We start from the raw sequence: 24,294 nt of genomic DNA on the forward strand, positions 1-24,294 counted from the left end.
AAGAATTAAGGGGAGCCCTGGGGAAGGGGCAGAGAAAGGGGTGAACTCCAACTGCAAAGCAAAATATGAGAATCGTTAGCAGGGGCTCAGCAAGCTTGTTCCTGTCCCAGGGTGGACTGGGGAGGGGGATCCACCCTCAGACCCTCACTTGTGGACAGTGTGACCAGCTCAAGCCCTGTGCCCTCAGGCTTGTTCCAGCGGAGACAGGGTCACCTCGGCTCCCATGACAGAATTCCACTCAGAGCACGCCAGATCGGGAGGGGCCGCTCCAGTGAAACCCAAGCCAGACCTGTTCTCATCCTGGAAAGTGGCTTCAGAGCAGGGCAGAGGGCCCAGGGCCCAGGGCAAGCACCACAGGATGGGCAGGGTGGGCCCTCTCTCAGGTGCCCACAAGTGCTTTTCCCTCACCTGCCATGGGCCCAGCAGCATCCCCCACCCCGCTTACTACCTGGGACTAGTCACCAGCTGTAAACCCATCTGCGAGTGGGGTTGATGATTCCTGCCCCAGGGGAGCAGTGAGACCCAACAGTGCAAAGGGGTGAGGTGAATACGACCCAGGAAGAAGGCCCCTCCAGGGTACCTGGGTACCCCCCTCTGACTCTCCCCCAGCCCTGCCCTCCAGCCCTTACCTTGGCAATTTTGGCTTCATCCTTCTTTTTGGCGGTTTGGAGGGACTCGTAATGGTGCCGGGCACTATCATAGTCCACCAGCTTCCGCCCTCGCTTGGCAATGCGTGACTGGAGGACAGATGGTGGTTGGGTGGGGGGAGGGTTGCTGAACAGGGCCTGGCACCCACGCTGGGATGCTGACCCAGGCTGCGCTCAGAGAAACTGGGCTATGGGCACTGGAAACTGGATGAAGCCGAAAGGCGCAGGGCAATCGACCCCAGGCTCAAAAGCGCATCTAATGCATGCTTGACTCGCTTGCTCCAACATTTCTGGAGGCAAAGAGCTCACCCCTTCAAGGCAGCCTATGACCTTGGGGGTCCGTGCTTATCCAGAGGTCAAACCACTGCCTTCAATCTCCAGACACTTTTGCCAGTACCCACCAGCCATAATGTGTCAACAAGCCTCCTCCCCGCCGGACCCCAGGCTTCTCTACTCCCAGGCTAGCACCACTGCCTCCCTCCTGCCTTCCCCATAAGGCATTTTGAGGAGCCCAAGGCATCTGCATTGGGTACCATGGGGGCCAACATGAAGCCCAACCCCCAGGGGATCAGGTCTAGCACAACAACCACCAAATGGCCTCAACACCTCTGCTTCCACGTCTGCAGCACCCAGAGCCCAACGGCCACAGCGGAGGGCACCTATTAGGCACCCGTGCTCAGGCCTCACCTCCCCTTATATACTTCCTACAACCTTATAGTTGTTCCACAGTGACATGGTCAAACAGATATAAGTGCATCATGGGGTCTCTTCCCATAGTCTGGAGACCCAAAGGCCTCAGCTCAGAAAGGCCCAGGTCTGGAGGCCGGTGAGCTGGCCTCAGAGGGAAGGATGAATTGCCTGGTGAGAGAGGTGCCCGCCTTCAGGACAGGGTCACCTCAGCGCCTGCCTCCCCTGCACAGGCTACAGGGCCAGAGCAGGACAGACCTACAAAGGGTGCCTCTCACCTTGATGTCAGGGAACTGGCCCAGGTATGTGTCCATGGTCAGCAGCGCCTGGTCCACCAGCTTCTGGTGGTAATCCAACCAGAGGAGGTCATTGTTCTGAAGGAGGTGAGGGCTCATAAGAATATGGCCAGGGGAGCTGGGCCATGCCCAGTCCCCCGCTCTCTCCTCCCAGAGACCTGGGGTTCACAGGCCAGAAGCTTCTCAGAACCTCAGGTAAAATGGGGGTAATAACTCCTGCCCAATAGCCTCTTCCAGGGCCACTGTAAGGAACAGATAAGCCCAGAGCTGGGAGGGTCGGGGAGGGGAGGTGATTTGCCCAAGGGCACACAGCATGTGAATGCCAGAAGGGCTTGTCCCCGAGCATAAGGCAGAGCGGGATGGGTCTGGGGCTGAAACCAGAGGGCCCTCTGGGAAGGACGGAGGTCACCTGCCTCACGCTCACCTCAGCTATCTTGTTGGCTTCATCCCTGCCAGGCCAGTCGGGCTCGTATACCTCCTGCAGACATTCATTCAGTTTCTTGGAGGCCTCGTGCATGGCTGTGGGGCAGAAGGGCCATGCTGCAGCCAGGGCCATGGGGGATGAAGACGGGGGCAGGGGCAGGACACGGAGGGTCGCCCTTGCCCCCAATTCCGAAGGCCCAGGAGGTATGTGGGTCCCCACTGCCAGCACTTACCCCTTCACCACAAACCCTGGTCCCCGTCCCAGCTCTGCCCCCATCAGCTTCATGTGGCAAAGGCCCCTCAGTGTCCCATGAAGCCCATCTACTCAGACCAGGTCCTCTCCTGCCCCTTACCCTTGACTGAGGCCAGGTAGGTCCTGAGATCCTTCTGCAGTCGAGTGCCCTCAGTCTGCAAAGAGAAAGATAAGACCAGGGTGAGGGCCTGGGGCACACGCTGTGCCTGACCCTGTTCTTCTTACACTCCCATGTGGAGAAACGCAGGCTGTACCTGATGGCCTCCCCAGATCAGCTGTCCTCATCGGGGCACTGGCAGGACTGGAGAAGACAAGATCTGTGCAATAGTTCCTGGGCACGACCTGGCCCAGAGCACCCCTCGGAGCACGGCAGCTCCTTCCTATCTGGATGCAAATGCGTACGGAGCATCCCATGCTCCTCATTCCCACCCCTGCCTTGGAGCCCTGAGCGCCATGGGATATTCCTCCTGGTTTGGCAGCACCTATCTCTTCCAGACAGTCTTCTCAGTCCAGTAAGGAAGGCAGGAAAGTGGAGACCCTGCCACCCCAAATAAGGCACAACCTGAATGATACAAATGACACAGCACACATGTATAGTGGGACTGGCGTATGTCCCAGGCGTGCCCTCAGACAACGACGGACCGGGAGACCAATGAGCACAGAACAGGGGAGTGGAACACCCAACACCTTGCCCCAAAAGCTTAGGCCAGCAGGCTCCCACTGCCTCATGCCAGGGACGGAGGATGGCCCTGGAGGTAGACTCTAGAAGGTGGAAGGGAATGGCTTAGCCAGGCTGCACAGAAGTGGGGGGTGGGGGTCATGCCCATGACTCTCAGGACACTGGCCCAGCCAAGGGAGGATATAGGATGTAAGAGGAAAAGATTGGCCAGGGGACTGGGCCAGCCAGGGAAGGCCCTGAGATGGGGAGGCAGCCCCAGGGACTTGCTGAGACAGCAGGACAAGCAGAGACGACACACCCGTAGGCAAAGCCTCCACTTCCTCTGGATTATCAATTCCACACAAGGCAGGAACAGCAAAACTGAGCCCCAGGTGAGAGAGGGGGTGGGCAGGCTGAGCCAACAGGTAAGGTATGGGAGCACCAAGAGTGAGATGCAGGAGCTTCCAGAAGTCATGTACAAAGGGAGAGAGAGCACACTGGCTTTGAGGTTATGAAGACCCACCCAAATCTGGCTGTCATTGGACATGTAGTCCTAAACAAGTGACCAAACCTCTCTGAGCCTCAGTCTCTTCCTCGGTTAGCTGGGATGAATGACCCCCGCCTGGCAGACCACAGGCTGATGCATACTCGGGAAGCACAGCACAAGTGAGCCAGGCCAGGCCCTTAGCCTTGAAGGGCCGCTGCCGGAGATGGGCCTTATGCTGAGGATGGTGATATGGGGCAGTGGGGGGACAGGAGGAGAGAGGGCTTCTGGAGGGCCAAGGACAGCAGTGCCAGAGGCTGGCTTCTGCAGGGGAAGAGCACCCTCCTGGAGTGTCCCTGCCTGAGGCTCTCACAGCTCGGCAAACCCCCTGTCCTGGCAGAGCACTAGGCAGACACAGACCAAGCAAGATGCCACAGTCCCCCTTCTGGCCTGTGGCGCCTCTACAGGAGGTGAAAGGTGGTCTCCATGGTAAGCAGGGGCATAACCAGCCTTCTGGGCACACCCTAGGCACCCTCAAACCTCTCCTGCACCTGCCTCCCCACCCCCTGGAAACAGGCTCCCCCTCCTCATAGGCAGATCCTGCTCTTCCTCTCCTGGTGTCCTCAGAGTGTCACACAGCAGTGGTCCAGTGGGGCTGGCTCTTGACCTATACTCGTCTCCGTAGCATCATTGTCCCTGCCTGACCACTGAGGGAGCTGAGAGGTTCGGTGACCTGCCCGGTGCTACGCAGACTGGTAGAACCAGTGAGTAACCCCAGAGCCTGGGCACTCAGGCCCCACAGGCAGCGGCCTGCTTGTTATGATGAAGGCTTCCAGAAGACAGAAAGGTTTTGTGCAGGGACGGTTCCAGGGCGGCACATAAGATGTTCAATGTGGCGGGGGCGGGGGGGGAGGGAAGGGGCCAATGTGGGAGGGAAACAAGGGGTGGTGGAAAGGAAAAAAAAAAACCCTCTCCAAAATTCCATCAATCCCCACAGACCACAGACTAGCCTCTAGAACCCTAGCCACACGGAATTCTGAGGAACTTCAAAGCTTGTGGCCTGCTGATTAAAGATAAAGGAAGAAACAAGGGCCAGTCCACAGCATTGAACCCTCTCTGGAATCCCATCAGGGCTCAGATGTGGGCCCTGTGAGACCATCAGGGCTCAGATGTGGGCCCTGTGAGACCAGGAATGGGGAAGGGCCCGTCCCACTCTTGATGCTTCAGGCACGGACAGGAGGATTCAGACGTGCTTCTGACTCGAGGCTATTGCATTCATCTGATGCCACAGACTCTTACACACTCGGTTTCTCTTCCTGCCAAGCTACCGTCATCTCCCTCCCCTCCTCATCATCCTGCGAGAGCCTGTCTCCTCTGCACCCCGAGTAAGGGATCTCCCCAGGGGCGGGCTGCTGTGCTTGCCCGGGGCCTCAGGCCGTACCAGGGCCCCTTGTGCTTCCCAAACAAGGCCATGCTGTGATCAGGCACACTGGGCACAGATGTGCAAGGGGCCACCCCCGGAGCTCTGCCTCGCATGTGCCAGCTGCAGCTTGGCCCCTCAGCCGCACTCCGCAGTCAGTGCCCAGGATGAGGCCCAGCCCTCCCCCAGGCAGCTGCCTCCCGCAGGGCAGCGCCCAGCAGGCCAATGCAGAACCTGTGTGTTTGCTCCCAAACTGGCTCCCTTGGCCCCCCCACATAGGGCACCTGAGAAACAGCTCTCTGGAGGTCCCTGGGGCTTTAACATACTCCTTGCAGAGCAGCTGAGGGAGCAATAAAATTCTGGAGCACGATCCCTTCAGCCTGCTCTCCTGCCTCTGGACTCGGAGTCTGGAAGGACGCCACAACCCAGTACCAACACCTAGCGTAGCTCCACGGGGGTGACTTGGCCCACACCCCACATCCCTGCTATACCTCCCTTCAAAGGGTGCTCCCCTGCCTCCCCTGACACCAGCCCCCACCAGTGGTCTGAAGACCCAAGCCCTCATCTTCCCAGTGAGTCTAGGGGGAAAGGACATCCCTCCTGCAGGACTCCCTCTGGCTCCAGCTGACTTGTGCCCTTGCAGTCAGTCCCAGAGGATCTTCACACAATAGCCCGGGATCCCCCCTTCAACCACAGTGGGCCCTGAGAACAAGAAGGAATCCCACCTGGCCCCACCTCGACAACAGACAAGCCAACAGCAATAATGAGCCCCTGCGTGCAAGCTACAGGTGGTCCCAGGAGGAAGAGCCTGGTCCACTCCCCTCCCCTCCACAGCCCCCCAGCTCAGGTACTACTCAGGCCTTCCCGGGAGCCATCCCTCTGAGTGGGCCAAGCTCTGTTTCTCTGTGCAGGGACAGAGGGCAGAAGTGCCAGGACTGGTGCTGAGTACACCCAGAAAGGGCTATGAAACCTGCCTCTCGTGAGAGCCAGTGACCTACGGCCTCACCTAGGGCACCTATAGGAAGGGGTAGCAGATTTGCTTCCTTAAAGGCCATATTCCCTGCCATCCCAGTCCCCAGCTAGGACACTGTATGTGGTCTTCACAAATAAAAGAGCAGGAGAACACTCAGCTTGCAGACTTCCCATGCTCAATATCCATCCCATCTTCCCCAGGGTCTCCCAAGCCTGGGGGCCCAGCCTTGCCCACACACCCATCAAATCCAGAATCACGTGGCTGCCTTAACCCCCCAAGAGAATGTTACCCCAAGTCTCAAATGAGATCTCAAATCTACCCCCTCTTACTTGGCCCCTGAAAAGCCAGCCACCCCACCCGACCTGAAGGCAGACAGAGCCCCAGCTCAAGAGACCACTACGTGTCTACCTCCAGGGGGCCACCAGCACTGACTGTCTTAAGTGCTGGCCTCACTCCCTGGTGGCTCTGCCCAGAATCAGAGTGACTCCTCATCCAGAGCCGGGGCCCAGCGGGGGTGACTCTGAGGGACGAAAGCAGGGAGTAATGTTCTAGTTCCTGCACTGGGGGCAGACCGCGTGGAACCTCAGCTCCCAGATGCGTACGTTGCTCACCTTCCGCCAAACAGTCCGGCTGATGAGGCAGCCCCATCACCCCCCACCCAGATCAGGAGCTGCCCCAATCTCTCTCCCCAGCCTAGCCAGTCATCCTCAGTACCAGGACTCAGCTCCAGAGAGGGAAACTGAGAGTGGACAGATCCGGACACCATGCGTTGTGGGTCCTTGGAAGAGTCGCTTAACCCCGCTGAGCTTCAAGCGCCTACTCTATGAAGAGAGTATCAGCACACGCCTCAAGAACACAAGGTTTGGGTCTGTGACACACAAGCAGTACCTCGTCCACAATAGGGATCTAGAAACAGTGATTCCCTAAAGGACTTTCAGAGCATCCCACACAGCCTGAGGAAGCCAGCTGAGCAAGGGACCTACCACAGGCACTTTCAGCAGAAAGAACCAGAAGCAAAGACATCAGGCTTTGCTTGTCCAAGCCTCCATTTTGCAGGTAACAAAACCAAAGCCCAAGGAGCAGGACACCCAAGGCCACAGGGCCCATAGATGGTTCTGACATGGCACATACCTGGGCCTTGAAACCCCTCCCATTTGTGGCCTGGGGGACAAGCAGCCTTGAGGGCTCCCATCCCTGCCCTAAAGAGACTCTCAGTGAGCTCCACTGTCAGGCAAGGGTGGGCTTGGCCCTGGAGACTGTCCCAGCTGCTCTCCAAACCCCTCTCTTCCATCAGGTATCTACCCAAACCCGGCACTCTACCAGCTTACCCGTTACTATCTCCTAGCATGCCCCTCACTCTCACCCAGCTTGCCCTCTACTCTCTCCCAGCATACCCCCAAGGGCCTCTCCCAGCTTGCCCCCTACTGTCTCCCAGCATGCCCATCACTCTCACCCAGCTTGCCCCCTACTCTCTCCCAGCATACCCCCTGGGGCCTCTCCTAGCATACCCCCCCACCCCGTCTCCCAGCATACCCCTCCTAGCCCCCTGCCACCATGCCCCCCACTCTCTCCCAGTATACTCCCCAGCCCTCTCCCAGCATGCCCTCTGGCCCTTTCCTAGCATGCCCCCCACCCTCTCCCAGCATGCTTCTCAGCTCCCACCTCCTGGCCAGTGAGTGGACTGTCAAAGTTCTCCAAAGAAGGCCCCCTCTCCCAGATTCCATTCCAGTGCTTTCAGAGGCCTCAGGCATGAACAAGGAGCAGGGAGAACCTGGTCCTTCCCAGCCCCAAACCTGGGTCTATTTGGCCCCTTTCCTAGCACAGCTTAGACGATGACCCCACCCCCCATGCCCATTTCTTGTGGCCCCTGCTTGCCTCCATCCCCATCTGTTACTCACTGAGGGCTAGCCTAGAAGCCACAGGGCCATGGCCCAGCTCTCCCTCACTTCCTGCCACCAGGCCCTTCCCAGAGAGGACAGAATCACCAGGCTCATCTCATTCCCCTCTTCTATATCTTCAGATACAGCCACAGAAGTGGCTAAATCTAGGTGCACCTGAGTGGCCCAGCTAGTTAAGCATCTGACTCTTGATCTCAGCTCAGGTCTTGATCTCAGGGTCATGGGGGGGCGGTGGCTAATTTTAGACTTAGTAGATGTATGTGAGGGAAAAGTTTTCAGGGGCATCCCCATTAAGGTATTCAGGGTCCTTCAGTCAGGAAATCCTCCCTGGTATCTAACCACCGCCCCCAGGCTGCCCACCTGATTCAGCCCCTCCTGTCACTGGTCTCTTAACTATCTAAAGGAGCTGGTAAGGGGCCATTGCAGTCTTTGGAACCAAACAAATATGGCTCTAAATCCACCCCCAAAGCAGGATGGCCCTGGGCAAATTACCCAACTTCTCTGAGCCTCAACTGCTTCATCTATAAAAGGGGAATGATGATACTAGATACCTTACAGGGCTGCTGGGAGGCATCCAGAGGCCATGCTCAGCAAGTGCTCCAATCAGATCCTGTCTGCTCTGCTCCCACAGTAAATTCTGTAAATGCCACTCTCCTCACAAGAAGCTTCTTTAGCTCCCACTTGCCTTGACATTCGAGGTTTTCCAGAGTTTGGCCAAAATCTACTGTCTACTCCAACCCAAACCCTCCCACCCTCCCGCCAATCCACCCCATATCCCTTATCAAAGACCTACAGCATACCCACCAACCCTCCCTCCTATTTCCCTTGGTCCACACCCTAAGCCAGTATTCCCTCTTCCAGGAAGTCTTCCATGACCTTGCCAGCCCACACTGGCCCCTTCTCCCAGCTGTCTCACTCCACAAACTCAGCTCTTGACATTTTTTACCTGGCAGCCTCACTTCTACTTTGCACAAGCTAAGGCAAAAGGTCCCAAAGGCAAAAGACCTTGTCCCTAAGGCAAAAGGTCACCCACACTCACCAGCTGCTTGTTGAAATTCTGAACACACTGTTCAAACTGCTCATCCTTTGTCTCATCCGCCTTTCCCAGTTTCTGGAGGACCTGCCAAGGCAGCAGGAGAAAGAGTAAGAGGGTGGCCAAACCAAAAGCGCCCAATCACCAACACCACAGATGGCTTCCCACCCCAGCCAACGTCCTGGAGGCCCACAGCCAGCATCACACAGCCCAGGGCACTCAGACCATCAGAAAGTCTCGTGGCTGCTGTGATCCCCAAAAGCCACTCAGTCCATCAAGTCTTGAGACCTCCTCATCCTCTATCAGCCAAGAGGAGGAGCTTAGGTCAGGCTTGCTGGAATGACTGAAACTAGGAGGAGGGGAACACCCTTAAAGACAGCTTGAGGGGTCAGGTACCCCTCCTTGCTATCTCACACTGCACCCCTGGGGGTTCCACCCAATCCTGGTGGCTAAAAAGTGATCTGAGCAAAAGAAGGGCCAGGTAAGGGCAGCCACACCTCCCCACATGACTCCATTTCCTGGTCCCAAGACTCTTGAATACCAGAGGAAGGAGCAGAGCAGCCCTGAGCTGGGAGGTAGCCACCCCAGGACACGGAGGGCAGCGAGGGGTGGCCAGGGGTCAGGCTGTTTGTATCGCTAGGAGCCAGCTCGCAATCTGACTAGATTTTCAGATGTGACCTGCTCTAGCCACCCTGCTCCCTTCTCCACAACCCAGCAGGCCATCCTGGGCCCACTCGTGGTACTCACACTCACACTAACACACCTACATTCACACACACATGCACACACACATACAGCTCACAGCCACCCGCTCTACTCCCAACTAGACATCTCAGAGGCAGACTCTTCTGATGAGTCACAACTGTGCTTTCTCAGCTGTGTGGGGAGAGCAGGAGGGGAGGGCAGATGTGGGGAGAGAGCTGGGTAGAGGCAGAGAGACCCAAGACCAGAAAAGGGGGGAAGACCTAGAAAAAGAAGGAGCTGGATCGGGAGCCTGAGAGGAAGTATCATGAGAGAGATAGAGGGGTGGAGGGAAGAAAGGGTAAGGGCAATGGGGAGGAGAGGGCAGGGAAAGAGAAAGAGGACAGAAAGGCTGCAGAAAGGGGAAGCTGAGGCAGAGATGGGGCGGGTTTGCAGGAAGAGAGGGCAGCAGGGACCAAAATGGAGACAGAGACCCCCACTCACAGCACCTCCACAGGAAGAAGAAGGACAACACTGAGATGCTCAGCAAAGGCAGTGGCCAAAGCCCAAAAAGAAGGAGAAGAGAGCCTGGGCGGCTCAGTCAGTTAAGTGTCCGCCTTCAGCTCAGGTCTTGATCCCAGGGTCCTGGGATCCAGCCTGGCACCCAGCTCCCTGCTCAGTAGGAAGTCTGTTTCTCCCTCTCCCTACACCCCTCCCCGCTGTTCACTCTCTCTCTTTCTCAAATAAATAAATAAAATATTTTTTAAAAAGAAAGAAGAAAGAAAGGGAGAGAAGGAAAGGTGGCAGTGGGTGGGGGTGGCAGGAGGAGGGGAAAACGGCGGCCTGGACCAAGGGATACCCTGTCCCAGAACAGAGCCTGGACCCTTCCCAGCCCTGACTGGCTGTAGGAGGGCCCAGGCTGCCATGACCTTCTCTCGGCGTGTACATTTAGCACATCACCAAGCGCCTGCTCTGTGCACAGCCATGGGCACCTCTGCTGTGGGAGCAGATGCTAATCAGACATGGATCCAGCCAGAGAGAGGGCAGCATGTGGCACTGCAGGAGCCTGGGTGGATAGCCATATAGCCTGGACAATCAGAGAAGGCTTCCTGAGGGAAGTGGCAGCTGCTCAGATGGCAGGGAGAGAGCATGCAGCAAAGGCGGGGAGACCAGAAAGATGTAAGGTATGTTACCAGGGAATTTCAAATAACTTGAGGTGACCAGAAGCCACAGAGGATGGTGAAGGAGGATATGGGCGGCAGGAGGAGTAGGAATAGGCATGGGAGAGCAGTCCGCCAACAACTTTGTGCTGTAATGGTCACAACACAGTTTATTGGGCAAGTGCAGCTGTAGGCCACAGGCTGACACTGAGGTGAGAGGCAAAAAGCAAAACAAAACAACCATGAGCAAGAAAATCAGCACTTCCCGCCAGCCACGGGCTCCCACCACCTCCCCCTTGGCAACCATACACAGATGGTCCCATGGAAATGGGGTGGAGCTGTGGAAGCGCCTGGACCTCTCTGCACGGAGCTTCAGTGGGTGACTCACCCCCATCAGACACCAGCCCCTTGGCCCCACCACCTCCAAAGACAGAAATGGAACACCAGGTGGGAAAGAACTTCCAGAAGTCAAAAGAGGTCACTGAAGTGAGCATGAAGCTCCCAGGAAGCAGGGTCAAGGCCAGATGGGCCCTCAAGACAGGAGGACTGGGAAGGTGGCCCTGTCCACTCCCTATCTCTCTTCTCCCTAAGGAGATGTACTCAGTCGGCCAAAGGTCCCTAGTCCTAGTCCTGCCACCAGAGCGCCTGAGGGCCCCAAGCCCCCAGAACCTCACACACACATGCACACCTGGCCCCAGTTCCCCAGCCGGGATGTAGGTCTTACACCAGACAGGTCTTCACACCAGCCACAGCAAGCAGGCCAGGCGGTGAGAAGACCACTAAGAAAAGGGACTGTCTCTGAGCCTCAAGGGCATTGTCTGGGAAATAAAGAGAACATTAGCACCCACCTTAAGGCTTGTGTCTGTAAAGTATATCTCTGTGTGTGGCACACTCGAGTAACAGTCTCTTACTGGGCCTTCAGAGCTGCTTTCACACAACGGGGGGCCAGGCCTGACACCAACCTTCCTCCAAGATGGATAGCAAACTCCTATCATCCTTCAAAACTTGGCTCAGATGACACCTCCGTGAAGCTACCCCCGCCCCCTCTCTCCCCAACACTTCCTGTACCACTTAGGGCCAGGGACCTACTCCCCTCACTGCTGCGCCATGTGCCCAAGTGTCTGCCTCTGGCTGTGTCCCGGCCCATGAAGAGTCTGAGGTCAGAGACAGTGTCCAGTCCTTTCCATGTCCCCAGCTCCTGCAGAAGGCTGGGGACAGGGCAGACACAGAATTTGCTCTTGGTGGCTGCTGGCTAATCTAAGCCGTGAGCTTTGAGGACAGAGTCAAGACCTTGAACAAAACATCCCATCTCTCAGGCGAAGTATCCTCTTATGCAAAAGGGAAGGCTGTGTAAAGTACTCAGCCTGACACACGGACAGAAAGCTGAAGGTCACCCTTAGAACTAGAGTTAGAGGGGGCACTTCCATCAGTCTGAGGTCTGGTCTAGGGTGACATGGGCCAGTGCCAGGGGGTCCCAGGCCTGAAGAGCCAGGGTGCAGGGGAGTGATCGGCACAGGAAGGTGGCCCAGCTCCCCACTCTGCACAACCTCAGGCTAACAGCTTAACCTCTGTGGCCAAGGCTTGAGAAAACGCCCAGTGAGTGCGTGCTGGCCTTGGCCTCATTAATCCTCACTGCACCCACACCCATTTAACAGATGACAGAAGGAAGGACATGGAGCCTGGGTCCCCGACCTCAAGGCGCTGCTGGACTGGCTAAAAACAAGCTGGACATGCCTGCCTCAGAAGAGAGACCAGGACGAAACTCGGTCCAGTAAAATCCCACAAACTCCCACTACCAGCTTCCATTTTTCCCAATCGCTGTAACTGGAACTCCTACCACGGCCCAGCCACTCGGTAAGAGGCCTTTCTGATCAGCTGCTGGCAAGCCCCAGACCATGACCACGACCAGTCCCCTCCCAACAGTGGCCGTGGGCCTCAGCGGCACCAGAGCTTTATCCATTTAGCACGTGGTTAGTGGGGCCTCTTGGCTCTTGTGCCAAGCTCACACGCAGACCACTGAGAGCAGCAGGGGGACTCTGGGTGTCCAGAGGGGCCTGCTCCCAGGGGCTCAGGGAATGTGGGACAACCAAGGTGATTACAAGGGATGAGCAGGAGTCGGGGGGCAGGAAGGCCTGGAGGCAGAGAGGCAGGATTTCCACTGCCTGCCAAGGGTTTTGTAGGGGGAGAGCCCCAGACACTCTGGCGTCACACTTTCACACTTGTCACACACTATGTCACACGCTTTCACACTATGTCTGCCTTTGCAATAAAATAAAAGGGGAGCCTTTCTGATTATGGGACAGAGGACAGGTGCACAGGCCCTGCCACACCTCGGTGTTAGCCCAGGGTGGGGGCGTAGAGACGGTTCAGTAGCCCAACGGCCAGCAGTCCAGAAGGCCTCATCAGGGCCACCTCTTCTCAGCACATCCTCACCCCAGCCAGAGGGCAGTGGAGCCCATGTGCCCCCAAAGGGACCGTGCAGGGCAGGGCAGAGACGAGCAGCTGGTGGCAGAAACAAACCTCCTTCTGAGAGCATCCACACTCCCACCTCACTGAGCCTGGGCCATGACCCAGCGCCAGCAGCCCCTCTCTGAGCAGCGGAGGAGGCCCACCAGGGCCCAGGGGGAGCTTCGGAGGAAGGAGGTGCCCCTCTCCCAGCCTCTGTGCTTTGACCTTTCTCACAGCCCAGAGCATCCCACTCCCACAGCCAGCATGGGGCGTCCTGCCAAACCCTCACCTCTCCTCCTCCCAGCCAGCAAATGGCCCCTGGGACAAGACACCTGTGTCTCTGCACAGCCATGCTTACATGACCACCAACCCCAGAAGAACAAGAAAGCCCCTGGGGGCCAGGCTGGTTTGAACTAGGAGCAGTTGATGACTTACTTCTCACCGAGCCCCGAGCAAAGCACATTAGTCACCAAGCGCCCCCTCCTATAGTTGAGTGTCTTCACCTCCGTGTGACAGATGGCAGGGGAGTACAGATCAGTCAGGACACACAGCCTAAGGTCTTACAGATGGGAGTAAGCTCTGAGCTTCTCTGCTGCTTCTGGCCCCCAAAACTTGAGGAAGGGCACCCCATAGGCCTCACCGGGCACAAGCCACTCCAGCCCAGCAGATACAGTGTGGGTGAGCATGTCCGCAGGCCCTCACCCCCTGGGCTGACGGTGGGTGGCCCTGCCTGGAGCCCTGAACTCAGGACAGTCCCCTCCCGGGGGCTCTAAGCCCTCCTTCCTCCAGAGAGGGACTGAGTTCTCCTGCACTGAGGGGACACACACTCACATCTGAATGGCATGGCACAGGGCAGGAATAAGTGCTTTCTAGAACCCAAGGCTAGAGAGAAGGACCAAATCCAGGGGCCTAGGAGGGAAACCCCAGGGAGGCAGGTCCCATGTTCCCAATCAGCCCTGGTCCCCAGGCTCTGGGCCAGAAAGAAAGGCAGGGGGCCCCTCCAGCATCTACGGCACACCTTGTCATGGCTGCTACAGAGGCATCTCACACAGCCAAAGAAGATGGGGACCCACCCACACCTTACCCCAGTGTCCCCAGAACCCCAACCCACACACATACACAGTGGGGAGAGGCCTCATCCGGCTCCCCTCCAAGGACCCACCACCCAGCTGCTGAGACCCCGCCAGACCTTCACCTTCCTCATCATCTCCTCCTGGCGCCTGCCCAGTGGCTGCCTCTGTCGGGGTTGGTGGAGAAGTGAGCTGTACCCGGGGGGCTGGGCGTCACCACTTCACTGCTTCCTCCCAGGAGAGCTTGCGGTCCGGGGGGACCACAGCAACAGGATGCACGTCCTCGCACCTCACACAGAGGCTCCCAAACAGGCAGGACACACAGACCGTCACACAGAGGGGCAGGCAGGTATAAGACCAGATTTTCCCACAGAGCACTCAGCACACACAGCCGGGCCCTATTCTGAGGAAGACACCCCAAGAGGGGAAAAGCCACAGCTGCCCCCTCCCCAGGCAAACATGCCAGTTTGGCATACTCTGCCCCCTCTCCCCAAGGGGTCTCTGGGTTTCTGGCTCACTCCCTGTCACCCCAGGGCTTTCTCTCTGTGGTCAGCTCTGGCTGCCTCCTTCTGCACCACCTCTGCCACACACAGCAGGGGTGGGCCAGGCAAGGCTGGGGAGCTCTGTGGCCCCACAGAGCCAGCCCCCTGTTCCTCCTGCTCCTATGCTGCAGGGGCCCTCGACCCACGTGACGGACTCTGACACTAGTGGTGTGAGCTTGTGGCCATGCTCCTCTGAGACCCTCTGGCAACCCAGGATCTGGGCAGGACCCCAGCAGCACCCACAAGAGGGCACAGGAGAGGAAGAAGGTAGGTCCCCAAGCCAAACACTTTGCATATGCCTCACTGACACACTGCAGATGACTCCAGAATGAGCCATTTCTCCAAGGAGCCCTGGCTGTCTTCAGGGGCAGGTGTGTTCTTTGCTATTGGGTATCCTTGCTCCTGAGTATCTCATTTAATCTTGAGGCCATTTCCTGAGCTACATATTCTTTCCCCGAACTTTAGAGATAAGAAAAATAAGGCTGAGACATTAAGTAATAAGGCCACATGGCTAAGAAGAAGCAAAGCCAGGACTCTGTGGCTTTTCAGTGGCCGTGAACAAGTGTGGCTCAGATCTCATCTGCTGTGGCAAATGACCTAGACCTCTAGGTCCATCACTGTGTCCCCGCTGAGGCCATACAGTCCATGGGCTTCTCTGGCCAGTGACTGAGTCAGGGAGGGGGTTGTGATGGCAGAGGCAATTGGCTCCAACAGGTGAATCTGGCCTGGGGATACCCCACCAGCCTCGCTGAACCCTGCTACGCTGCCCTCCTTCCCTGGCCCCTTCTTCCAAAGTGAGCGCCTGGCATTCTCACTTAACGAGAAAGAAGACAGAGGCAAAGAGTGCCAAAGTAGCCTGGTGCCTGGCCAAGGCTAGAGCCAGGGCTCCTGACTCCTGGGTCCTTTCTCCTGGGCACAAGGAAGTAGCTGCATCTTCCCTTATAGCATCCAGCCCCAGCAAAATCTGCCCCCTCCTTCCAGAGAGCCCCATGAACTCACTCACGGAGCAGTCAGTCAGCTTTGCCTTCAGAGCAAGCAGCTGTGCTTCCCCCAAAGGCTGAGGGTCTCCCAGTGACCAGTTTGCCACTGAGCAGCCCCAGGCCTGCTACTGTGCCTTTGGGGTGTGCCAAGGAGGGGGTGGAGAATGAGGGGCTTGACCTCTCTGGGAAGGAGTCTGGCCCCACTCCAGCCCCGCTTCAACCAGCAGTAGGGAGAAATCACTGAGGCTCCTGCCTGGGAGCAGAGCCCAGGGTCTCAGAAAGCAAATCCAACACACTGCAGAGTGTCCCTGGCCAGTAAAATTCTTTAGCCCTCCTGCAGTCCCAGGCTGGCCACACATCAGGCTTTCCCTTACAACTTCCCAGAGGCTCAGAGACTTTTGAAGAAAGATAAATGTTGAAACACGAGCCTTGGGCAAGAGCCAGGAGCAGGATTCCATCCCCGGGAGAATGCTCCCCAGCACCGAGGCCCCCCACGCAGCACCCGGCTGCACACTCGCAGGCTCCCATGCACGGGCAGCAGGCACACCTACTACCCTCGTGTTCACGTGCTGATGCTCGCCCACGTATCTGCGCACACACGCTCACACATACTTCCTGATGGGGCCCTTCAATCGCCCCCAGGCACAGCAGGAAGGCAGCAGGAACCACAAGGAGACCACAGAGCCAGGAAAGAAGCAGAGAGACCAGGAGATGCTGTGTAAGAAGAAGCCAAAATGAGGAAGGGGAAATGGAGAGAGAACCAGAGAAAGGGAAACCAGCAGGAGCCCAGAGAGCACAAGAGCTGGGCTCTAGGCCAGGGAAGGGCCCAGCAGCTCCAGGTAGGTGGGTCTCAGTGAGGAGAGAGACACTCCAGACGCCAGATCCTTCTCCCCACCCCAAACACACACACACACACACACACACACACACACACACACACTCAAGCACACGCACACATTTCTGCCCCCAAAAGACAAGCCTGGCCAAGGGGCCCTAGTCCCTTCTCTTGGTCTCACTGCACCCCCATCCTAGGACCTCCATTTCCCCAGGCTGGCTGCAAGGTGGTGGCAAGGGAGGCTGGCTCTGGGGACTAGAATCTGGCATCCTGCCTTCCTCCCAGGGGAAAAGAGATGCCAGCCCACCTCCCACTCCGGAGGGGTCCCCTCACCATCAGATCCCAGCCCAGCGGGGCTCCCCGCAGGCTCCAGCTGTGGGCACTGCAACGGCCCTCCTCCTGAGCTCCACAAAGATCACACTACAAGGCGTCACCCCAACAAGCCGGGTCCAAGGACCCACCTTGAGGGAGGCCCATCACCTCTGACACTCGCTTTCACTGGGCTTACCGGACATCCTGAGGTGGGAACTGTCATCTCATTTTACAGATGAAGGAACTGAGGCTCAGAGAGGTCACTTAGCTGATAAGTGGCAGAGCCAGGCCCCAGACCCAATGGACTCCAAAGCCCAAATTCAACTTGTAATTCTCCAGTGAGGACTGCACAGACACCCAACAGTAACAGGCAGCACACTTAGGGTTTACTACAAAAGATTCACCTTGCTGCTACTCCATCTTGATGCATTCCAAAGATTTAACTGGCAAAGAAAGCACTTTTGAAGGAGCACCTGGGTGGCTCAGTTGGTTAAGCATCTGACTCTTGATTTTGGCTTAAATCCTGATCTCAAGGTTGTGAGATCAAGCTCTGCACTGGGCCAGACGTTGACCCTGCTCGGTATTTTCTCTCTCCTATTCCCTCTGCCCCAACTCTCACCCTTTATTTTAAAAAAAAGAAAAAAAAAAAAAAAAAAAAAAAAAAAAAAAAAAAACAGCACTTTTGTGACCTACCCAACACAGATAGACAGATTGTGTAGCAGAATGCAAAGTTTGCAAAGATTTTTGCCATGAAATACAAAACTAGAATAACACTTCCAGGTTCCCGCGAGCCCACTGAGGTTGGGCTGGGCTGGGCTGGGCTGGGCTGGGCTGGGCAGGGCACACCCCTGCCCCTCCCCCAACCCAGGAAGCTCCTCCCCTCATCTCCGCTTGGTGATCTGTTTTTTTTTAACAAGTCCTCCCGTGTTCTGGAAGTCACTGTTCCCTGACACCAGTCTACAAAGAGTGACTGGCCTTGCTTGGGAGATGGTCACTCTAAAATTACCTCCTTCCTCTTTTAGTGATTTTCCCTTTCCTTTACAAAATACTGGTGAGAGTGAAGAGTGATGTTTGGTTCTCTCTTTTACATCCCTAACTGAATATATAAACACTTTGCCCTCACGGATATCAGCCCCACCACAATGCCTTGAAATGTGACTGGTTGGTGAGAAGCCAGAGTGCAGAGAGCTCCGTGGCCCATGTCAGTTGTCTGTCCATCAATCCTTCTGTCCCAGGGCTGGAAGCCTAACCCCTGAGACAGGTGGGGGGCTGGGGTCTGCTCTTCCTCCATACCCACCTCTCCGGATGGAAGGGAAGGCTCCCTCTCCAGGTGCCTGCGGCCGAAAGCCACCCCCTCCCCTCTCTCCTGGGAGGGGAAATTCCAGCCTGTTCAGCAGATAAGCCTATGGCCAGTGGCCAGGGTAGGGCCACCCAGAGCCCAGGGGAAGCTACGTGCAATGGGGCGGGGGAGACAGGAACAGCCCACAACAGAGCACAGGGGAGCAGAGGCAGCAGGGGCCCACGTCAGGATGGGGAAGGGGTTAAGGAGAGCCCAGAGGGCCCAGCTGAGCTGGGGTAGTTCAGGTGGAAGACATAAAACAGCAGCAGTCACCCATCCAAAGGTGTCTAAAAGGCTTACAGGAGTTCCCCACATCTGTGAGAAGAGAGGGGTGTTCCACAGATGAGGAGACTGGGGCTCAAAGCCTGGGATCTCAGGGCGAAGTTTGGCGAAAGGAAGTTTAGGCTAAAAGAAGCACTGGAGCCCCAAGGGAGTGCTGGAGTGGCCCTGGCTGGGGACAGGCTCCCCTCCCCTCAGGGACTACCCACAAGGTTGAGTCCATCCCTAGTCAATAGCAGAATCAGGCTTCCACGTGAATAGTTCTTCTGGAAGGGCCAGAACCACCCAGATGGAGGCAGGCCACCCCCCTCCACAATCAGAAACCACCCAACTGTCCAGACCTCCCCAGAGCCCTCCACTCCTCCATCCATACTCCAAGGGGAGAAAGGAACTTTTTACCAACTTTCCAGGAGGGCTCAAGCTGCTCTCTTCTCAGGAGCTCCCACTGGATTTTGACCCTCACATACAGCCCACGGTGAGCAGTCCCTACTCCTGGACTCCAGGATGTGGCCTCCTGGGCTGGGAGAGCTGTGGCAGGGGCTCATCTTGGACACCCTCCCCCAGCCTCCCTGGCTCTGTTCTGCAGGGAGCAAAGGAAGATCCCTGAGCCAGCACTTGAGAGAAGGCATGACTGGTGATAATATAAGTCTCTAAACAAAAACACAACAGTGCACAGAAAGAGTGAGGCAAGGGATGTGCTGTTCTTAGGAAGTAGCTCAGGGAAGTGACAGTTGAGACCTGATGAAGGAGACAGAGCGGGCCAAACAGAGTACAAACAAGTGCAAAGGCCCTGAGGTGGGAAGAGCAAGGTCAGTGCAAAGGGAAATAAGAGGGTGGGTGAAGGAGGAAGAAGTCCTAAAATGCCATGCTGAGCTGAGCTGAGCTGAGCTGAGCACTCCACACAATTTACCTATCAATCTCCCGGAATCCTCACAAGGGAATAGTAGTAGGATCCCCCACTTTGCAGATGAAGAAACTGAGGCACAGCTTTAAAATCTCCCCAGGGTCACAGAGCCAGTCAGCAGGGTGGCGGGAATCCAAACCCCAAGCCTGGTTCCAGAGGCCATGTGTTCTCACCACTACACAAACTATCTTAGCAGCCAGGGCCAGACCACAGAGCCTTAGCTGGGGGGCCCTTTGAAGCTCTGCATGGAAATAGGAAGCCCTGGGGACCTCTGCTCTGACCCACGGTGCTAGAACACTAAGGCTGCTGTTGGGGACAGACCCAAGAGCAGGGTGAAGCAGGGAGCCCATTTAAGAGGTGTCCTCGGGGCGCCTGGGTGGCTCAGTGAGTTAAAGCCTCTGCCTTCAGCTCAGGTCATGATCCCAGGGTCCTGGGATCGAGCCCCACTCGGGCTCTCTACTCGGCAGGGAGCCTGCTTCCTCCTCTCCCTCTCTGCCTGCCTCTCTGCCTACTTGTGATCTGTCTGTCAAATAAATAAATAAATAAATAAATCTTTTTAAAAAAATAAAATTAAAAAGTAAAATAAAAGGTGTCCTCAATGACCCAGATGGAGCCAAAGGCAGGAAATGCCAGGTTTGGCAAAGGCAGGAAATATGAGCAGTGGCTGAATATGGGATGACAGAGAGAAGTGAAGGAGACTCCAGGGTCTGAGCAACACAGGGAAGGAGAAGTCATTACCCAAGATAGGGACATGGTGAGTCTGAGGTGCCCAGAGATGTCGGGGAGGGCAGGGCGGTGGGGACACAACAGCCAGGACCCCAGGGCAGCCAGGGCAGAACCCACCATCGGGCTCCTGAACCCCCATTCCCTGTCCACTTCCCCCCTCAGTCATTCCTGTTCTGGGACATCCAGCCCAGAGTGTCTAGTCTGGACAGCTGCAGGGGAAGGGGAGAGAGGGAAGCACATCTCCCGCTCAGAACTTCTTCTGGTATGAGAAGCCCCACAGCAGAAGATTCAGGGAGCAGGCCCAGGCTGTGCAACCCTGGGCAGGGAGTACCCCTTTCTGAGCCCTGAGTTTCATCAGTAAACACGGAGCAAGACAAGGGAGGATTAAGTTTGGCTGAGTAGATAAGAGGGCCCAGCCCAAAGTGGTAGCTGATTTCCTTTCTATTCCTTCACCCGGTAACTTGACCTGGGATTCCTTATACCCAAGCCAGAAAGTTCAAGCAGCCTCTCCCACCTAGTCCCCACCCTGCCCCACCCTCTCACACCCCCCCACACCCCCGCCCCCCGTCCACACATGCCTTCCATGGTGCCTGCCACCAAGCGCACCTGCTCCCCATGACTCACCCAGGCTTAAGCACGACACTCCTGGTGGACAGCAAACACTAATCCACCCCACCTCCCCGCAGCAGCCTCCTCCACCCCACAGCTCTGCAGAGGACCTGAAAGCCACCCCCTTACCCTGCCCCTCTTTGGCAATCAGAGGGCAAAATGGTAGATCCTATGGAAACTAAACATCAGCTATGAGCAGTGGCAGCCCTCCCTAACAGCCCTAATGCGCCTGACATTCCTGGCATGGAGCCTGGGAGACAGCCCACTCCACAAAGAGGTCCAGAGAAAGCCCACAGCCACCCCATGTGAGTGACACAGGGCCTCTTGTCATGCTGCGTGGGGCCTGAAGAGGGCGGGAACGACCCCACCCTTGGCCCAACACCCCATACCACCTGTTGAGAGATGTCAGCACAACCACCCCCAGAGCCATCACCCACCCCATCTGTCCCCTCCATGCAAGTGTGAGTGCTATTCTCAGCCCCAGGCTCCAGGACTTGGGCCATGGACGGAGGGGGGAATCTGGCCCTCCAGTGCACCACCTCCCACAGACCCCTCATCAGCTGCTGCCTTAGCTCAGTGGGGGAACAGCCTGTGTGCAAGAGCAACCAAGCATGGGCCCAGCCCACAGCTCAGCAGAATACAAACCCAGAGCCGGGGGAAGAGAGGGTGAAGTACCCACATGGACTGGAGCCAAGAAAGTTCAGCCCTGGGCACCCACAAGCTCCACAAGGAGACCCTGCTTCCTCATGATGCCAGCCCATGTTGGCCTTTCACATCACCTCTTCCAGGCAGGCTTCCCTGACTCCACCCCAGCCACAGGGACTCACTTGCCCCTCCGGATGGCCTGAGCCCTTCGCATATTTCTGTTTCTATAAGAGAAGCTCGACCTAAATATGCAAACAGGTCATTCATTTATTTCACCAACAGGAATCCTCCATGTCCACATCTGTGAAATTGTAACTATTAAACAGTACTTAATGGAGATAAGATACGTGATATTTTTTCCAAACACATTATTGCTACTATTTTGGTTCTTGTTGTTATTTTTGTTATTCAAAGGAGCAATGCCCACAATCACTTTTAAATAACTCACACCCAGTCCGGCCCACCAAAGTCCAGACAACTCACACTTGGCCCAGAATTCAGTGGGGAGGGGGAGACTCAGCCCGGCTCCTGTGCTCACTCCCAGGCCTTCATCGGCCCAAGAGCTGTGCTCGAGACTTCCCTGCCTCAGCCCTGGACTGTCCACAAATCCCCAGTACCTGTGAGAGCACCACAGGGACCCCCAACTTCACAGATGGGGAATCAGTGGGTGAGGACTGGCTGGTTCAGTGCTCCCCAGCAGACAAGGACTAGTTCCACAGCATTTCAATAGAGGAGGCAGGGGGGAATTTGGGAAGGAACCCGAGGGGAAGGGGTGTTTGACCACTTGGTAAACTGGTAATCCGGTGGAGAGTGAAGGCTGGCGTCAGGGAAGCAAGAGGGACTACCAACGGACTGGGGGACATCACATGGCTGCCCCTGCCCCTGGGAAATGGAATGAATATTCAGGGGCTTTTGCAGGCTTCCTTCTGCTGATCCTGCATCCTGTTTTTCTGTGCTTCTGGGGGGAGGTTAGAAAAATAGGGTGGGCAATGGGCAGGCTGAACGGGGAGGCACCATCCCCCCAAGCAGCAGACACAGGAGGTCAGTGCACAGGAGCAGAGCCCTGGAGGCCTCCCTGTTGCTAGGGACAGCTGGGGGGATAATGTGGGGCCCACAGAGGCCTGGGCACGTCATCACTTTCCAGGTCTCAGAGTCCTACCTCTGAAATCAAAGGAGGGAAGTAAGGACCAAGTGAGCATGAAAGGCCTGTCCATCTCGGCTTCCCAGGGCTCATGCAGACCGCCAGCCCTAGAGTCCCTGTCTAACCAACTAGGGAGGGACCCCAGGATCTGGCCCACATCCCTCTACTCAACACATCTAGGCTCCCACCAAGGTTCCAGAAGGGCTGAGACAGTGAGGACAGGGAGGTGCGGCAGAAACCCCCACATACACAAAACCATAGCCAACACCAGAATACCCTCTGTGCCTGTTGGAGAGGGGTTCATGCCCACCTCCCCTTCCTCCCCTGGGGCTCTCCTTACCAGAAGAAATACAATTAAACACGGAGGGCAAGTTGAACAGCCAGACAGAGTTATAAATCCTTTAAAAAAAAAAAAAAATTTTTAAATCATGGGAATGTGCCCAAGGAGGCACACAGGAAAGATCTGAGTAGAGCAAGGCCTAGGGATGGACACCCGATCCCAGATTCTGAAGGTCGGCCCCTGGCCTTCCCCTGCTACAGCTCTGGACACTTCTGGATCATCTAAACGCTGGAAAGGATTCTGTTGCCTACAGGGAGAGGAAATCAGAGTGGGAGAACTGAAAGAGTGGGAAATAAAGGGGGGGTCCATGTTGTACCCCGGCGTCCCACCCCTGCCCTCATGAGGCCATCTCCAGGCAATGCCTCCTTCCTTCCTTCCTCCTTGGAGGCCTCAGACCCACCATTCCAAGCTGGGCTGGACTTCTGCACCACCAATGGGCCAGGATGGCCCAACAAGACACACACAAAATGCCAAGGCACAGTCGAACACCCACACCCACCCAAGGCACCTCAGCACCCCCACCGCAGAATAGAGCTGGGTCCATGAGCTGGCATCCCAACTTTCAGTGTCCTTGGTGTGAAATGGAGACACCATTCTCCCATTTAATCCTCACAAATAGGAAAACCGAGGCTCAGAGGGGATAAGTAACTTGCCCAAGGTCAAGGGCTTGAGAGGAGCAGAGCTGAGATATGAACCCGAGCCTTTCACCTTGCCACAATATATGAGGTACTATGCAAAACATTCACCATTGCTTCTGCACTGGAGTCTCACACTCCAACTCACTTAACATTAGGTGTCTACTATGTGCAGGTGCCCAGGTCACAGACCCACCATGGGACCAGCCTCCACCCTCAAAGACTCTGGATCTAGTGGGGAGGATGTTTACCCCATTCTACAGAGAATCAAACCAAAGCAGGAAGGATTAAGTAGCTAGACCAAGTCCTAGATAAAACAAGGAGACCAGGAGCTAGAATCCCGGGACTCAGGGTGCACTGAAAGCACTTGACTGCCCAGAGGCTTCTCTCTCTACCGCATTGCTCAGGAGCAGCACTGCACTGGCTGCAGAATGTGTTGGCAGCCTCCCCAGCTCTCCTAGGGTGCACAACATCCAGGGTGACCTGTGAGTGCAGCCGCACAAAGCAGGGATGCAGGCACTGGATTCTGTCCTGCTGCTGACCGTGGGTTTCCCACAGTGCTGACTCAGCTCTCCCTCCAGGTAGCTTTTGCAGTGCCCTGGGCCAGAGGTGCCAGGATCAGACACCCCTCCCCCCACGCCCACAGCCCCCGGTCCACCAGATCCAGACAGGGCCTCCCCCAGCGTCCTCAGGAAGGGCCCAGGACCCCGCCTTGGTTGTGGCCTCCTCCAGACCCACAGTCCACTCAACCAGGAAGGCTAAGTGGTCAACTTGGGGAAGGTGGTGACATTCTAGCTGAGCCAAGTCCACTGCCCGAACAGACTGCTAAACTGTCCTGTTAGGTGCGGAGGGGATGCAAATAAATAACACACTAGC

The 24,294-nt window shown here is 56.5% G+C and overlaps 1 protein-coding gene across 25 annotated transcripts in view; it reads right to left on the reverse strand.

Moving 5' to 3' along the window:
- The window catches only part of BIN1 (bridging integrator 1), a 55,707-nt gene that overhangs the window by 19,412 nt on the left and 12,001 nt on the right, over positions 1–24,294 (reverse strand). For 22 of the 25 annotated variants that reach the window (XM_032843179.1, XM_032843184.1, XM_032843185.1 and 19 more), the window contains exons 2-6: positions 8,779–8,859; positions 2,407–2,461; positions 2,055–2,149; positions 1,613–1,708; positions 630–737 (exon numbers count right to left, since the gene is read on the reverse strand). In XM_032843179.1, coding sequence (XP_032699070.1) covers positions 630–737; positions 1,613–1,708; positions 2,055–2,149; positions 2,407–2,461; positions 8,779–8,859 — 435 coding nt within the window. Of the gene's footprint in view, positions 1–629; positions 738–1,612; positions 1,709–2,054; positions 2,150–2,406; positions 2,462–8,778; positions 8,860–14,250; positions 14,353–24,294 lie in introns of those variants that run through there. The other 3 variants (XM_032843181.1, XM_032843182.1, XM_032843203.1) reach the window with 3 other exon arrangements.

This window comes from Lontra canadensis, unplaced genomic scaffold, assembly GCF_010015895.1.
Source record: "Lontra canadensis isolate GAN:19392208 unplaced genomic scaffold, GSC_riverotter_1.0 scaffold136, whole genome shotgun sequence".
Taxonomy (NCBI): Eukaryota; Metazoa; Chordata; class Mammalia; order Carnivora; family Mustelidae; genus Lontra; species Lontra canadensis.